At 39.2% G+C, this 16,957-nt stretch overlaps 1 protein-coding gene across 1 annotated transcript in view; it reads left to right on the plus strand.

The window, feature by feature from the left end:
• Nucleotides 1–16,957, plus strand: part of KCNH8 (potassium voltage-gated channel subfamily H member 8) — a 447,419-nt gene that overhangs the window by 407,246 nt on the left and 23,216 nt on the right. The window contains exons 12-15 of the mRNA XM_003415733.3: nt 947–985; nt 6,853–7,211; nt 9,318–9,424; nt 12,312–12,388. Of these exons, the coding sequence (XP_003415781.2) occupies nt 947–985; nt 6,853–7,211; nt 9,318–9,424; nt 12,312–12,388 (582 nt within the window). The remainder of the gene's footprint in view (nt 1–946; nt 986–6,852; nt 7,212–9,317; nt 9,425–12,311; nt 12,389–16,957) is intronic.

Here is a 16,957-nt window from a genome sequence, read left to right on the forward strand (position 1 = left end):
TTTGTTTTTTCAATATGAATAAAATTATGTTAATTTATAGCATTTATTACCACTTGAAAACAAAAAAAGTGTATTTGAACCAAAAAAACCAATGTGATGAGACCTGACACATGTTCCCGGGTTGTTATATACATCGTAGAAAATGCATGTTTTTTCATGTACTCGTCCCCATTTCCACAGCTTGATTTTATACAAGAGGTACCCTGAGGTTTGCATTTAAGTAATTCTAACACAGAATTCACTTTTCACATTTTAGCGATTCTGAATTTGGGATCTATCTTATCATCAGTGGCACATCACAGTTGGATTGGCAGCATTTTTTGTTTTTCTTTTTTACCATCAGTGGGATCATGGATTCAATTAAGTAGGGGATTAGGACGCCCCACTAAATCTAATCCTAGCCGGCAATGAACATAAACAAAAGAGCCAGAAAGTAAAACAAAAGGGTAAGAAAAGAGACATAATCCCCACCCATATTAAACTAAGAAAGGGAGATGAGTAATTGAAATGAGTTGTCTATAGATTTCTGCTTTCATGGAGCCAGACAGAGAAAGCATGGATGATGAATTAAGAAAAGAACAGGAAAGAGGAATGAGGAAGTAGGAAAAGTAGAGATAATGAAGCATCAAGATGGGAAATATATAGGCAATAAGCCCACGGTTTTCATCATTATTTCCTAGGTGTGATGCCTTGTGCTAGATACTCAGTTTGCTGTGGCTTTTTTCACTATAGACGGTGGTCAGTAGAGACCCTAGAGGCTGGGATGTGAGAAGAGCTTTCAGCGCCTTCGAAGGGGTATTTTCTCTTCTCTGGCCTACCCACGTGGAAGATGGCACCATTACCCACACTATATCTGAGCATCTATCTCCTTTCATCTCTGTCCCAAACCACCAGGGAAGGTTTGAATAATTGTTAAACAACTTCTACTCATTTTTTGCTCTTTCAGGTGATATCAAGATTATCGAACAAATCTACGGTCTCACAGGTACGGCTTTTATTAAAGAGCAAAATAATTATCTAACACTTGAAGGTACCAATAATTCTGGCTCCCCCTTTAGGATTTAACGTACTTATTTTTGACTTTCACTAATGTACTTCCCAATGAGAGATGTGGTGACTGACTTTCTTGGGCTTGGGAATGGAGAAGTATTGAAAGTTACAGCCTTAGATAAAGATTTTATTGTTATTACAGTTTATCACCAGAAACTTCCAAAAGTACAAAGTCCTGAGGTACTGATCTTAAAAGTATTTTCATTGTGTTTAAAATTGATAGTCAAGTGTTTTCTTATAAGCAACCAGTTGATACTACAACAGGTGTCCGTAATGTAGACAAGTGTGATTCAAAGATAATCTGGAAGTAATTTCACTTGAGCTCTTAAGATAGTCCCAACTTTTAAGTACCCCCCAATTTCACTGGATGCTTTCCCGAAGGAATGGTGATGTCAGATTTCTTAGCTGGGACTTTCATTATCAATAATCCTGTGACAGGAATCGTGTGAACAGCTCCTTTTCTTGTTCGGTATCTTTCTTGAAACAGAACTCAACACTGTGACACACACATATAAAACACAAATATATCCAATTATATAACAAATTACAAAGACATTGGATATTTACTGAAGATGGTTGGGGGCATCAAGTGGAGTTTACTTTTAATACTATGTTCAGCAACTTTGTAGAAGCTCTTAAAGTATCTCTGTTCTTTCAGCCAGTTTCCTCTCTGACACTAGTTGTTTCTTCTCTACAAAATTCCTCCTCAGCAACCAGCAAAATGTCCTTTATGCTTCTGCTCTTCTCCCTAAGCAGCCTCTCCTCTCTCCTTCATCTCCCACCCTTCCCACAGATCTTTCTGTGTTCCCTTTCCCATGAAGAGCAATTTAGCCACCTTTTGGATTTTCCAATTTGACTTCCTCACCCCTTCATAAAAATAAAAAAACACCATTGCTGTCGAGTTGATTCTGAATCATAGCAACCCCATAGGACAGAATAGAACTGCCCCATAGGGTTTCCAAGGCTGTAAAATCTTTACAGAAACAGACTGCCCCCATCTTTCTACCGCAGAGTGGCTGGTGGGTTCCAACCACCAACCTTTTGGTTAGCAACCAAACACTAAACCACTGTGTCACCAGGGCTCTTTCACACCTTCATAACACTCTGAAAATAAAGATCCCTCTCAAGAATACAACACCCGTAAAAGGTGAAAAGAGGGCTGTTAACTGAAAACAAAAAAATCTTCTGTATAATTTAGGCTGAAGTTCATCTGTGATATGAAAACCATCAGAATACTTATATACAACCAAAAAACCTCATGGGATTTGTCTTCTTGGTTTGGAGGTTTAGGGTCATGATTTCATGGGACACACTAGTTAATAGGCCTAATAACATGTTTAGTGCTTCTATTCTACCTCCTAGTTCAATGCACAGTGCCTGGGGTCTTAAATGCTTTCAATTGGTGATCCAAGGCACAACAATTTGGTCTCTATTTGCCTGAAAAGACAGAGGAAGAAAGAGAATCAGAAACAGAAGGAGGATATGGAATGTGTGGCTAATTGCCTCTATAAACAACTGCTTTACCATGAGACCAGAAGAGATGGATGGTGCCCACGTACTGTTACTGACCATTTTGATCAAAGATTCTATAGAAGAATCCTGATCAAAAGGGGGAAAATGCATAACAGAATTTCAAATTCTTATGGACTCCAGACTTCCTGGAGTCATGAAGGTTGGATGAACCCCTGGTAACTATTGCCCTGAGATACTCTTTAAACCTCAAACCAAAAATATCCCTTGAAGTCTTCTTAAAACCAGACAATAGCTTAACTAGTAAAAAATGTCTGCCTTCAGCATTATGCACTTTTAAGAACTATCTATACAGGGTCAAAGTTACAACAGCAACTTGGAAGATTAGATAAGAACCCTAGGGGACAGTGGATTTACATTAATGAAGGAAGAACAACTCAGAAAAGAAGTGTGAGAATGGTTACACAACTCAAAGAAAGTAATCAATGTCACTAAATGGTACATATAGAAACTGTTGAATTGGTGTGTGTTTTGCCATGTATATTCTCAACAACAACAAAGTAAAATTTAAAAAAGAAAAGATCACCAGAATAATACTGGTTTCAAGACAATAGAAGTTTATTTGTCTTTCATGAACAAGTCCAGATGTGGGTAGTATAACAGCTCCAGAGTGTAAATTTGGTCCCAGGCTTTCTTCTTTCTGCTTCAACATCCTCAACCTGTGTCTTCCTTCCTCGAGTTCTCCTCATTCTCCAAGATGGTTGCTGGAGAAAGATCAATTTCATACATGTTTCAGCCTATAAACCACAGATACATGAAAGAGAGGGAGAGAGGCCTCCCTCCTCCTAGGAGCCTTCCTAACCTAGACTCCTCTGTAGGACCACCTCATAAACCTGTCAACTTATATGTCATCATCGCAGAGCATGGCCACATAGCCAAACCAAGTGGCAAAGGAAGCCAAGAAAGATGGTCATTGGTCAGGATGCAATGCTAGGAGTTCTTTGAACTAAGAAAGAAGTAGAGATTGCATAAAAGGAGGTAACCAGCACTCTATGTGGTACATACCCTGATAACTCTTCTTTTTCATGATCATAATCATGATGATCATCCCAAGGGAAAGCATTTTTTAAGAACTTTCTAAGCATATTGTTAAGTGCTTAACTTGTATTATCTAATGTCTAGCTGCTGGTTTTTTTTTTTCACCCCAACACCATTCCCGATTGTCCTAGTTATCTAGTGCTCCAATAGCAGAAATACCACAAGTGGAAGGCTTTAACAAACAAATTTATTTTCTCACAGTTTACCCTTTGCTGTCAAGTCGATTCAGGGTGCTGGCTCTAGGGAAAGGTTTTCTATCTCTGTTGGCTCTGTAGGAAGGTCCTTGTCTCTTCTGAGCTTCTACTCCTGGGCAGTCTTCATGTGGCTTGGCATCTCTCTTTCCCTATCTCTATTTGCTGGCTTCCTTGTTTAATCTCTTTTATATCTTAAGAGACTAACTCAAGACACACCCTGCACTAATCCTGCCTTATTAACATAACAAAGAAAACCCATTCCCAAATGGGATTGTAACCACAGATATAGGGGTTAGGATTTACAACACATTTTTGAGAGACATAATTCAATCCATAACACCAGTTTACAGGAGACAAAGCCAAGGCCTTTACTACTTGACTAAGGTACTAGGACTGTGTACCCAAAAGTCCATGGATTCAGCCATTAGACTTTATCCTGCTTCTCCTTCAGTGAAGACAGGTTTGACTCAATCTAGTCATTTGTGAGCTTTATATGGTTGTCTCAAGAAAAGGTCATGGGCCAAATTTGAGATCTCTTTGACTACGGGGATGAAAACCTCCTTGTCATCATGGATGCAAAAAGGGAATTAAGGGGTGGGTCAAAAGAGAAGGAAAAGATCTGCTGTCTGAACTTTGTGACATTGCATACACAGTTCAATATGGCTACACAAGAGAAACTATATCCTATATATATGGATGCCCTGAAGAAGGTAACTGGTACCACTGCCTAGACGCTAATGTGGGCTAGAGGTTTAGTAATCTAATAAATTAGGATCCTGGCTGTAGCAATGGTAAGTGGAATAATTAATTCTGGAATAAGTAATCTCTGCTGCCTTTGTCTCCAGAATCAGTATCAAAGCAATGTGTCTGGGATTCCAAGTCTCCACTACAAAATGGATGTATGACGATTAAACAAACATGTAGAAATACAGTTAATAGGTTATTAGGGGATTCTAGTAAAACCAGCAGAGTCTTGTTGAAAGAAGGCAATGATTAAATTGACAAAGCAGATGTGAACAGAAGTCCAATTAGAGAATGTACTCATTGTTTTTCATTTATTTGATAAGTTTGCCCTGTGTGTCTTTCACTGGGTAAGCTAATTTTTCTGTTCCACAATACTAGTGTATGTTTCCCTGTAATTCCACGTGGGTCAAAGTTTTGTTAAAAGCACAGTTTTAAAATGTTCTAAAAAGCAAAAGGCAATCAAATAAATCTTTTTAAAAAAGGGCTGTCCCAGTACAGAATTTATGGGTTTACCATGAATTAAATCTATCGTATCTAGTTGGAAACATGAGTCTAATGATGCCATTTCCTCAAGAAATTTTGAGCCATTAAGATTAACACACACACAAAACATCATGAGTATTTTATGAATTGAATTGTGTCCCCCCCAAAATATGTATCAGTTTGGCTAAGCCATGGTTCCTATTATTGTGTGACTGTCCACCATTTTGTCATTTGATGTGAATATCCTGTGTGTTATAAATCCTACCTCTATGATGTTAATGAGGCAGGATTAGAGGCAGTTATGTTAATGAGGCAAGACTCAATCTACAAGATTAGGTTGTGTATTAAGTCAATCTCTTTTGAGATGTAAAAGAGAGAAGTGAGCAGAGAGATGGGGGAACCTCATACCACCAAGAAAGCAGCACTGGGAGCATAGCTCCTCCTTTGGACCCGGGGTGCCTGTGTGGAGAAACTACAAGACCAAGGGAAGATCGATGACAAGGACCTTCCTTCAGAGCCAACAGAGAGGAAAAGCCTTCCCCTAGAGCTGGCACCGTGAATTCGGACTTCTCACCTACTAGACAGTGAGAGAGTAAACTATTTGTTAAAGCCATCCGCTTGTAGTATTTCTGTTATAGCAGCACTAGATAACTAATACAATGGGTAAGCCAAACATTTCACTTAGCAGTTATGGCATTAACTGAATTACCTATAAGTCACCATATGTTTAAATTTATTGTTTTTTCCTTACTGTTATAGCTAGTATCATAACTGTTAGAGATGTAGTTAAAGCCATATACACCAATGAACTAACTGGTTATGAATAACCATGGCAGCTCATGAGATTTAAATAGTGCTTTCAGGGCATTTGGGTTAATTCCTCATTTTTATTAGAAATTATTGATGAGCCAGATATAGGTGATTCTATCTTCAAAAGAAACTGAGCACAGAAAAATGAAGTGACCTTTTGGAGCAGGGAAGCTATGTCTCGGGCAGAGCAAGAAACATGCATTATTATAGGAATTCTATTGAGGTCCACTACCTTAGCCTTTGCTGCCCTCTGCCCTGCCCCTCCTTCATCACCTTAGTTGTCCTGTCACATCCTCTCTCTTGCTTATTCTTGGCCCACAAAATTGAATGACCCCAGTCAACACTTTGGTGGTCTTAAGATGGTTTTGACAAGACTATTTCTCCTCCCTTTCCAAGGCTCTTCAAGGGGACCAGATCAGGTGATTTGCTCCATTTCCTGTGAACCCATTTGTGCAGATGAGGGAAACAGAAAGCAGAGTAGCTGAGGGACACTTCTGATCGCCTTCCATCCAAAATAGAAAAGACTTTTTTTTTTTTTCCCTTGAGAATCATGGCTGATCTCCCCATAGAGTTCCACTGAAGACCCTGTAACTTTAAAATAACAAGGCCCAAGGCCTTCCATGAAAATTGAAATTTTCTTTATCCCTAAGCGTATGCCATCATATACAACTGCAAGTAAAAGCGTAATTAAAATCAAGGTGCAAACCTGGTAAAAAGTACTTACCCCACCCCGCCCCCAGTAAGGCAGTTAAAAAGACCAAGGGAAAGGGGACAGGAGAATGAATTGAAATGAGGAAGGTAGAGCAGGTAAATGCTGGAAAGAGAAAAAATAGGGAGACTTCTAACACGTGAGTAAATAATAACAAAATCTGCAAAGACTTCAGTTTCAAGGAGAACTAAGTCTCTAGGGGATTTATCTTTGTTCCGATGAGAACTCTAGCATGAGTGATTATCTCTCAAGGTCTTTGCAGTCTGCACTAATCTGTATTATCCTCTGATTTAGTCAGAGTCCAAGGGAAATGGCAGCATCAAGAAGAGACTCCCATCCATTGTGGAAGATGAGGAAGAAGAAGAGGAGAGGGAAGAGGAGGAGACTGCCTCTCTTTCCCCTATCTACACAAGGGGTCCCTCCTTTTCACGTAACAAGAAGGCAGGAAGCAATAAAAGTTACCTGGGTTTAAGCTTGAAGCAGCTAGCTTCTGGAACAGTACCATTTCACTCCCCTATCAGAGTCTCCAGTTCAAATTCCCCAAAAACCAAGCAGGAAGCTGACCCTCCTAACCATGGTAAAAGGAAAGAGAAGAACTTGAAATTGCAGCTTTCAACTTTGAATAGTGCTGGTCCCCCAGACCTCAGTCCCAGGTAAGAGTTCACCTCATGTTGATTGTGGCAGCCTTTTATTCAGCCAAGTAACTTGACTAGTAAATTACTCAGCCTTCTGGGCCTTTCTGCTGCATGGGTTCCTGACTGACCTGGGTTTTTTTAGTTTCCCTGAATATTGTGTGCAGTTTTTTTTTTAGCATATATACAGATGTGTGTTTACAAGTAGTTCGAGCAATACATTTCAAAAGAGTCCATTAAATGCTCAGAATTCATTTTCTACTTCCTTTACCCATTTAGTCTGCCCATTATTTTAAATGTCTATTTCTGCATTGTAATTTTATAACTTATAATGAAAGAGATGAAACAAAGTCCATCAATGTTACCCCTCAGTGTCTGATCTTACCAATAGTTTCATGGAGCAACAAGTTGAAATTATCAAGGAAATGAATTAATGATTTCTATTTTTTTTTTTCCATACTCTTTGCCTCATTGTTGTAGGTGACTGAAGCTTAGTTTTATTTCTGGTCTCTTTAGTAGCTAATGTCTGATAACAAGGCGTTGCTCTATCTTTTAATTTTAAAAATATCCACTTTGGGATCTTCTAAAGGTGATTGAGAGGGTAAAAAGTCCTGACTTAGAAAATGCACACGGGGCAAGCTATGGTTCATAGAAGCAATCCAAACCAAAAAACCAAACCCAGTGCCGTCGAGCCGATTCCAACTCGTAGTGACCCTATAGCAACCCTACAGTTAAAATCACGAAACAGCAGAATCATACGTAGAAGCAAGAAGAAAATAATATTTAGTGCTTTCTATATTCTGCGTATTTTACTAGGTAATTTCACTTTCATTATTGCCTTTTGCCTTCTTAGGAATTCTGTGAAGTAGTTCATATTATCCCTACTGTGAAGTTATAAGAAGTGAAACTTGAAGGTTAACTAAAAAAAAAAAAAAAAAAATTTATTTTAGAGCGACTTAATTCTAAAAGCTGAATTCAAATTCCATTTTTCTATTTGGAAGGCAAGTGATATACTATATATTTAATTACTCATTTGAATAATACAACCTATCCATTAGAGAGAACAAGAAAAAATAGGTTTAGTGAAAAGTAGGCATACATTAAACATTTAGGAATTCTGTTAAAGATGGTAATTTGAACACATTGCTTATCTCTTTCCTAAGTTTTTACTAAAAAGGAAAAAAAATACATTTTTGAACAGGAAAATGTGTCAGAGCTGAAAAAAGAAAAATTTATGTATAGTATGATCCCACATTTATAAAAAGAACATATTTTCTATATAGAAAAATATTTTAAGGACATAAACCAAAATGTAACAGTAGTGGTGAATTGCGGGTGATTTTAATTGTCTGACCTTTGTTAACTTTAAATTCTCTACAATGGACTTGTGTTATTTTTTTCAATAAGGAATGGGTTAGACACTATTTACCAGGAAAAGAAGACTAGATAAAGTCCCACCAGTAATTTAACTGTAATTCTTCATTTCTCACATTCAGAGTTTTGTCCAAGTCCAGAATGGAGATGATTTCAGAATTATTTTCTGTGATGGTGTAATCATTCCTTAAACCATTTTCCTCCTGGGTTGTGTAGTGGTATAATGTGAATTTAAGTAAGAAGACTTCTGTAACTTAAGGTTTTGAATCTGAAAATAAATAAGAGTCTAAATTCCGCAACAGTGTTGTCCGATAGAAACATAATGACAGCCAAAATTGTGAAGCACATATGTCATTTTAAATTTTCTAGTAGCCATGCTAAAGTATCTAAAAATCAGATGAAATTAATTTTATAATACATCTTACTTGATCCAGTATGCCAAAATATCATCATATCAAGGGTAAATAATATAAAAAAATTATTAATGAAATAATTTATATATATGTATTTTTTTATTAAGTGTTCAAAATCCAGTGTGTATTTTATAATTAACAGTAAAGCTCAATTTGCACTAGCTACATTTCAAGTGCTCAATAGGCATATAAAGCTAATGGTTACCATATTGGATAGCACAGCTCTAAAGTAGCTAAAATTTAGAAACTTAGTGCAATATTTAAAAGGAAAAGTCTTCTACAAATACTAAGACCCATGAATTTGAATGCACAACCAAACGTTTTCCTTTATTTCAAACAGAATTGTGGATGGAATTGAAGATGGAAACAGCAGTGAAGAAAGCCAGACTTTTGACTTTGGCTCGGAACGAATCAGGCCAGAGGCCAGAATTTCCCCTCCTCTCGGAGGTGAGCTCTATATTAAATCTTCTCTCAAGAGGCAATATTCCTTTTTAACTTGCAATGTTTGGCATTGGCATTGTTTTGCTTTCCCATTCTCAGAATATTCTCTGTAAGACAGAACTTTTACCAATGACATGAAATAATTTGACTCGAGTCTGTGCTGTCTCCAGGTTATTATCATTTGTTATTGCTCCCCTGCTCAAGCTAGATGCCCTGCTATTTAACAGCCAAGGTCAATGGTGTGTCAGGAGACTCAAATTCCTGCCATTCATCAGAAAGTAACCATGTTTTCCTATTATAAATACAGATCAATCCACAAAAACAACATTACCCAGAGGAAATGCTGTATTGGTTGTGCTCTGTAGGAACATTGGTTATATTTAACCAATTTATTTGGTGAGAAGTTATTTACTTGCAGATTGTCAGAGGATAAAGAACTTCAGAAGGATGTGAGCAGGTTAGCAATGATGGAAAACTATATGAAGCACTAACATCTAGTATAGTCAGTGAATGTAAGGGCACTCTCAAAACTAGCCCCAGGCCCTCTCTCTTTCAGCCTTGACTTCGGTGCTTATAAAAAGGAACCTGTCAATATGATAAAGGCCAGAAATGACAAAAAAAAAAAAAACTCTAAAGACAGACCTGTATCTGATGGAGACAGTATAATAAACCAGTGTTAAACATCAGTTCAAAACAGTTACCAGCCAGCTACCAGATGCAAAGCCAGCAACCCCCTGCCCACCTTCTCCTCCTCTTCCTACCCAACTCTGAGATCCTTTTGTCAGGATCTCCTGTTAATCAGTGAGTTCCTCTATGGACAAAACCAAGGCTAACAATGACTTTAGAATGTACAGTTCTGTGCGTAGGTCAGTGTTTGGTTAGAATGCCAGTATTCCATCTCAATCAGCAACCTTGCTTCTCAGTGGACATCATCTTCTGGGGAAACAGAGGGTCCTACTAAGACTCCTTTATTGGAGGGAGGGGCAAAGGGTATAGAAATCATAGCCATAGACAGGAAAGTTGGTGGTGGGTTTCAACTGGCAGTTTTCCCTGTTGGCTTACCTGGAAACGAGGCAGAGAGTCTTACCATGTTCATCCACCTATTTCAGCTTCCACCAACCCTTACATTCCTCTTCTCCCTATCTTCATCATATACCGCCAATTTATCCATTCAAGCAATAAATTTTCTTGATTCTATGTTATAAATATCTCTCAGCTCCATCCGTAACTTTCCATCCCTACTGCTACCACCCTTTTCCCGGTTACGGCCATCACTTGGCTGGATTACTACCAAAGTATCTTCTCTGGCCTCATGCTGCTCTCCAGGCAGAGTGAACTTTCTAAAAACGCAAATTTATTCTTAATACTATGCTCCTGGACTATACTATACTTGAATCCACCAGCTGCTCCTTGGAAACCCTATGGGGCAGTTCTAGTCTGTCCTATAGGGTTGCTGTACGTCAAATTCGACTCAACTGCAGTGGGGGGAATACTCCTACGCTTAAAACCCTCCAGTGGCATCCCAGTGCCCTTAGGACAAAATCCAATCCTCTTTTGCTTTTTAAATGTCTCTTTTTCTTGCTAGACTCTAAATTCCATGAGGGCCAATTTTGTTTTCTTTGTTATGGTCTCCTCTCAAGGAGCCCTGATCTATTATGGTGCCCTACAGTCATTTCTTGAATGAATGGATTATCTCTGCAAATTGAGACCACTTCAGATTGTGGGGAACTAATTTTCCCCATAAATAAGTGTTCTACTTTAAAATGTCCAGAATTAAGATGGCCATATTATCATTATATATATGTAATAATTTTGGGATATAGGTGGGAGTAAGGGAGAAGAAGAATGTAAGGATTGGTGGAACCTATAATAGGTAAATGGACAGGGTGAGGCTCTCTGCATTGTTTCCAGGTAAGCCAACAGGGAAAACTTCCAACTGAAACCCATCACCAACTTTCATATACATTTCATATATGTTATATATATATGTGTGTGTGTATAGAGAGAGAGATACACACACCCACATACTATCAAATCTCTTCCACTTCCACTCCAATTAGCACTAACCCATTTATATTTTCGTCCCTGGCAGAAATAAATGTAACTGGAAGAATAAGGTAGAGGAGGAATCCCAGCGTGGCAGTAACAGCTAAATGCTCAACTACTAGGTTGGCAGTTCGAACCCGCCCACCGAGGCACCTCAGTAGACAGGCCAGGTGATCTGCTTCCGAAAGGTGGCAGCCTTGAGAACCTTATGGAGCAGTTCTACTCTGTATGCATGAGCTCTCCATGAGTCAGAATCAACTCCACAACAACTAACAATGAGGTAGAGGAGAAGTAGAAAAGAGAGGAAAAAACTAGGGAATGGGAAAAAAATTACCTTTTATAGTGACATAGGAGGAGACAGGAAACCTGCAGTGGAGATTAGTACCTGAAATAGAAGTGAGAAGAAAATGCTCTCGTGGGCACAGGAGTCAGTATTTAGAAAGCAAAAAGAAGAAAAAAAACATCTCCTTTCTCTCTGTGGCTTGAGCACTTACTGTGATACTTTTTAAAAAATGGTCAGAGAAGACAAAATGCCATCTTGGAACATGGCAGTGATTGTGGTTGGGGAAGGGGAGATTTGCCATGGACACATCCAGTCAATGTGGGTCATAGTCACCACTATAGTGTATGCTGAGTTCCACAGAGTATATCAGGAACCATCTAGAGTTGTACAAGAAGGTGTCTAGTCCCAGTGAGACACAGCCTGCAGTGCCAGATGTCAGGAAGGAATAAGGGTAGTAGCTCAGCTTCCCTCTCAACTCCAGCTCCACCAATCCTCAATGCGAGATCTGTTCCTAAAGGACTCATCTTTCCTAAAGGACTCATCTGTGTGTGTGTCACTTTTCAGAGCCGGAAGTTGGAGCTGCTATTCTCTTCATCAAAGCAGAGGAGACCAAGCAGCAGATTAACAAACTCAACAGTGAGGTATGCAGCGTCCTCTTTCTCTGGGCAAGGAGACGCAATATAATCTATTGATTACTAGCATGTATCTATGGGGGGCAGTTCTACTTGATGGCACTGGGTTTTTAGCATGTATTCAGGTGTCCAACCACAGGAATGAATCCCCACTGAACCTCATACTAGTTGTATGATCTTTGACAAGTCATTTAGCCTAAGATCCATTTTTCCATGTATAAAAAGGGGATAATAACATTGCCTACCTTATGGCCTTTTGTGAAAATTAACTGAGAAAATCTAGGTAAAAAATTGAGCATATGAGAGTATGGCCCCAGGGTACCCTTTCAGCTCAGTAATGAGGCAACTCCTGAGGTTCACCTGTTACAGGGTAAGGCTTCCCAGCTCGGGACTAAGCCTTGCCTAGGTTCTTGCCTTCTACTGACCGAGAATGACTAGGAGAGGCTCAGAGGTTCCAGATGAGCAAAGGTTTATTAGTGGCAGAAAGAAAGTAAAGACTCGCCAGTGGGGAACAGAGAGGGACCAAGCAACATTGGCCCCCAAACAAAGGTTTTTCTGGGGCTTATATGGGTTTGGTGAGGATAATAGGGTAATGAATATTTAGTAGGTTTCTTTCAAGGGGCAGGTACTTCTCAGAATGGTGGTGCATGCTAAATTAGGTTGCATGTGCATCTGGGATCCAAGATGGAACCCATACCAAAGGCTCCTGGGACTGAATGGCAGGACGTATTATGGGGTATCATGCCTGCACAGTCCCTCCTGTGGTGCCGGTTCGATTCCTGTTGCGGGTACTTGTATCAGGCAGAAGTTATCCGTCAGTCACCTTGCAGATGTCTGTGCGTGCTCCAGGGCTGGTTCCTCTGAAAAACATCTTACAAGGGAGTGTACTGTTTGTTCTTTCCTTATCACACATTCATGATGGGGGGTTTTGCATCATTAGCCAAGCAAATAATTTCTGTAAGCAAGTTGCAGGTGTTGCAGGGCTCCTTACCTAGGGGCTCAGTCCCAGTTTCTTCCCTATCTCACACCCTTCAGGCAAAGACTGAATGGGCCCATAGAACAAAACAAGACTAAAGGGGCACACCAGCCCTGGGCAGGGACTGGAATGTAGGAGGGAACAGGAAAGCTGGTAATACGGAACCCAGGATTGAGAAGGGAGAGTGCTGACATGTAGTGAGGTTGTTGACCAATGTCATACAAAACGTGTGTACTGTCTGATGAGAAACTAGTTTGTTCTGTAAACCATCTAAAGTTCAATAAAAAGAAAAAAAAATTAGCGTAAAGTAAGCATCAAATGGTTGTTTATTATTATACTTAGTGTCATAAATAGATTGCTAATTGGTACTTTTCACATTTTTCCTATCATTTAATTTTAAATGGGTTAAATCAAGATTATCAGTCCACAGATGAACGCTGTTGCTCAGAACAATCAAATGGCCTGAACTCTGTTTCTTTATCTGGTACATATTTGCTGTATAACCTTGACTGGGTCACTTTAGCTCTCTGGATCTTACTACCTATCCATAGAAAATAAGGTAATTTATTTTTTGTAAGAACTTCATGAAGATATATTTTACATACCATAAAATTTACCCATTTCAGGTGTACAATTGAATGATTTTTAGTAACTATCGAGTGGTTCAACTATCACCGTAAATCAATTTTAGAATATTTAATTACTTCCCCAATAAGGTCTCCCATGACCGTTTACAGTTAATCCCCAGTCCCTCCCCAGCCCCAGGCAACCACTGGTCTACTTTCTGTCTCTATATATTGGTCTTTTATGGACATTTTACATAAATAGAGAAATAAAATGATTTCTCCATCACTGATTTGAGTTCTCCTTCCCAACATAAAAGTGACTCGGGTGCAAATAGTTTATTTGGAAGGTGATCAAGAAGCACGATGAAGGACTAGAGAGATCAGACAGAAAAAAGAGGAAGTCAAAAAGTGTGTTAAGGAGAAAGTTACCTTCCTGGGGCTCAGTCCTGCTGCAGACCATTGAAAGACTGTGTGAGTGACAGTTGTCCCACTGAGGGGCAAGGAAAGTGGAGTTGAGGTGCCCAACAGTAGAGGTTGCTACAAAGATTCTCTGGCAGGAATATTCAGGAATATCAGGGCCTTTGTGGTGACCTTCAGGGTATACCTAGGCCAAGGGTATAGGGGCAGGCACAGGGAATGCAACAGAATACCCTTCTAGGACTGAGGTCTTAGATTATCTAATTACTTCTTATAGAAAAATGTAACCATGTAATGACATTAGTGACATTTGAGCAAAATGAAATTGATATAATCAGTTTCCAAATATCTATACTAATATCCACCAGACTGAGCCCAAAACAAGATGGTACCCGGTTACCACCACTGACTGCTCTGGCAGGGATCACAACAGAGGATCCCAGACAGAGTGGCTACCACACATCTGTCAGTTTGTTGTACTGTGAGGGCTTGTGTGTTGCTGTGATGCCAGGAGCTATGCCACCAGTATTTAAATATCAGCAGGGTCACCCATGGTAGACAGGTTTTAGCTGAGCTTCCAGACTAAGACTAGGAAGAAGGACCTGGCAGTCTACTTCTGACAAGAATTAACCAGTGAAAATCTTATGAATAGCAACAGAACATTATCTGATATAGTGTCAGAAGACGAGCCCCTCAAGTTGGAAGGCACTCAATATATGACTGGGGAAGAGCTGCCTCCTCAAAATAGAGTCAACCTTAATGACGTGGATGAATTCAAGCTTTTGGGACCTTCATCTGCTGATGTGGCACGACTCAAAATGAGAAGAAATAGCTGCAAACATCCATTAATAATTGGAATGTGGAATGTATGAAGTATGAATCTAGGAAAATTAGAAATCATCAAAAATGAAATGGAATGCATAAGGATTGCTATCCTAGGCATTAGTGAGCTGAAGTGGACTGGTATTGGTCATGTTGAACTGGACAATCATATCATCTACTGTGTCGGGAATGACAGCTTGAAGAGGAATGGCATTGCATTCATGGTCAAAAAGAACATTTCAAGATCTATCCTGAAGTACAATGCTGTCAGTGATAGGATAATATCCATTCACCAACAAGAAAGACCAGTTAATATGACTATTGTTCAAATTTACACACTAACCACTAATGCCAAAGATGAAGAAATCAAAAATTTTACCAACTTCTACAGTCTGAAATTGATCGAACATGCAATCAGGGTGCACTGATAATTACTGGTGATTGGAATTCCAAAGTTAGAAACAAAGAAGAAGGATCAGTAGTTGGAAAATATAGCCTTGGTGATAGAAATGACGCCAGAGGTTGCATGACTGAATTTTGTAAGACCAAAAAGTTCTTCATTGCAAATACCTTTTTTCACTAACATAAATGACGACTATACACATGGACCTTGCCAGATTAAATACACAGGAATCAAATCAACTACACCTGTGGAAAGAGGTGATGGAAAAGCTCAATATCATCAGTGAGAACAAGGCCGGGGGCAGACTGTGGATCAGAACATCAATTGCTCATATGCAAGTTCAAGTTCAAACTGAAGAAAATTAGAACAAGTCGACGAGAGCCAAAGTACGACCTTGAGTATATCCCACCTGAATTTAGAGACGATCTCAAGAATAGATTTGATGCATTGAACACTAATGGCCAAAGACTAGATGAGTTGTGGAATGACATCATACATGAGAAAAACAAGAGGTCATTAAAAAGACAGGAGAGAAACAAAAGAACTAAATGGATGTCAGAAGAGACTTTGAAACTTGCTCTTAAATGTCGAGTAGCTAAAGCAAAGGGAAAAAATGATGCAGTAAAAGAGCCGAAAACAAGATTTCAAAGGGTGGCTCGAGAAGACAAAGTAAAGTATCATGATGACATGTGCAAAGACCTGGAGATAGAAAACCAAAAGGGAAAAACATGCTCAGCGTGTCTCAAGCTGAAAGAACTGAAGAAAAAATTCTGGCCTCGAGTTGTAATACTAAAGGGTTCTATGGGAAAAATATTAAACGATGCAGGAAGCATCAAAAGAAGATGGAAGGAATACACAGAGTCAGTATACCAAAAAGAATTAGTCAACGGTCAACCATTTCAGTAGGTAACATATAATCAGGAACCAATGGTACTGAAGGAGAAGTCCAAGCTTCACCAAAGTCATTGGCAAAAAACAGGGCTCCGGGAATTGATGGAATACCAATTGAGATGTTTGAACAAACGAATGCAGTGCTGGAAATGCTCACTTGTCCATGCCAAGAAATTTGGAAGACAGCTACCTGGCCAACTGACTGGAAGAGATCCATATTTATGCCTGCTCCCAAGAAAGGTGATCCAACCAAAAGCAGAAATTATTGAACAATATCACTAATATTACATGCAAGCAAAATTTTGCTGAAGATCGTTCAAAAGTGGCTGCAGCAATATATCAACAGGGAACTTCCAGAAATTCAAGCTGGATTTAGAAGAGGACATGGAACCAGAGATATCATTGCTGATGTCAGATGGATACTGGCTGAAAGCAGAGACTACCAGAAAGATGTTTACCTGTGTTTTATTGACTATGCTAAGGCATTCAACTGTGTGGATCAT

Source organism: Loxodonta africana, chromosome 27 (assembly GCF_030014295.1).
Source record: "Loxodonta africana isolate mLoxAfr1 chromosome 27, mLoxAfr1.hap2, whole genome shotgun sequence".
NCBI lineage: Eukaryota > Metazoa > Chordata > Mammalia > Proboscidea > Elephantidae > Loxodonta > Loxodonta africana.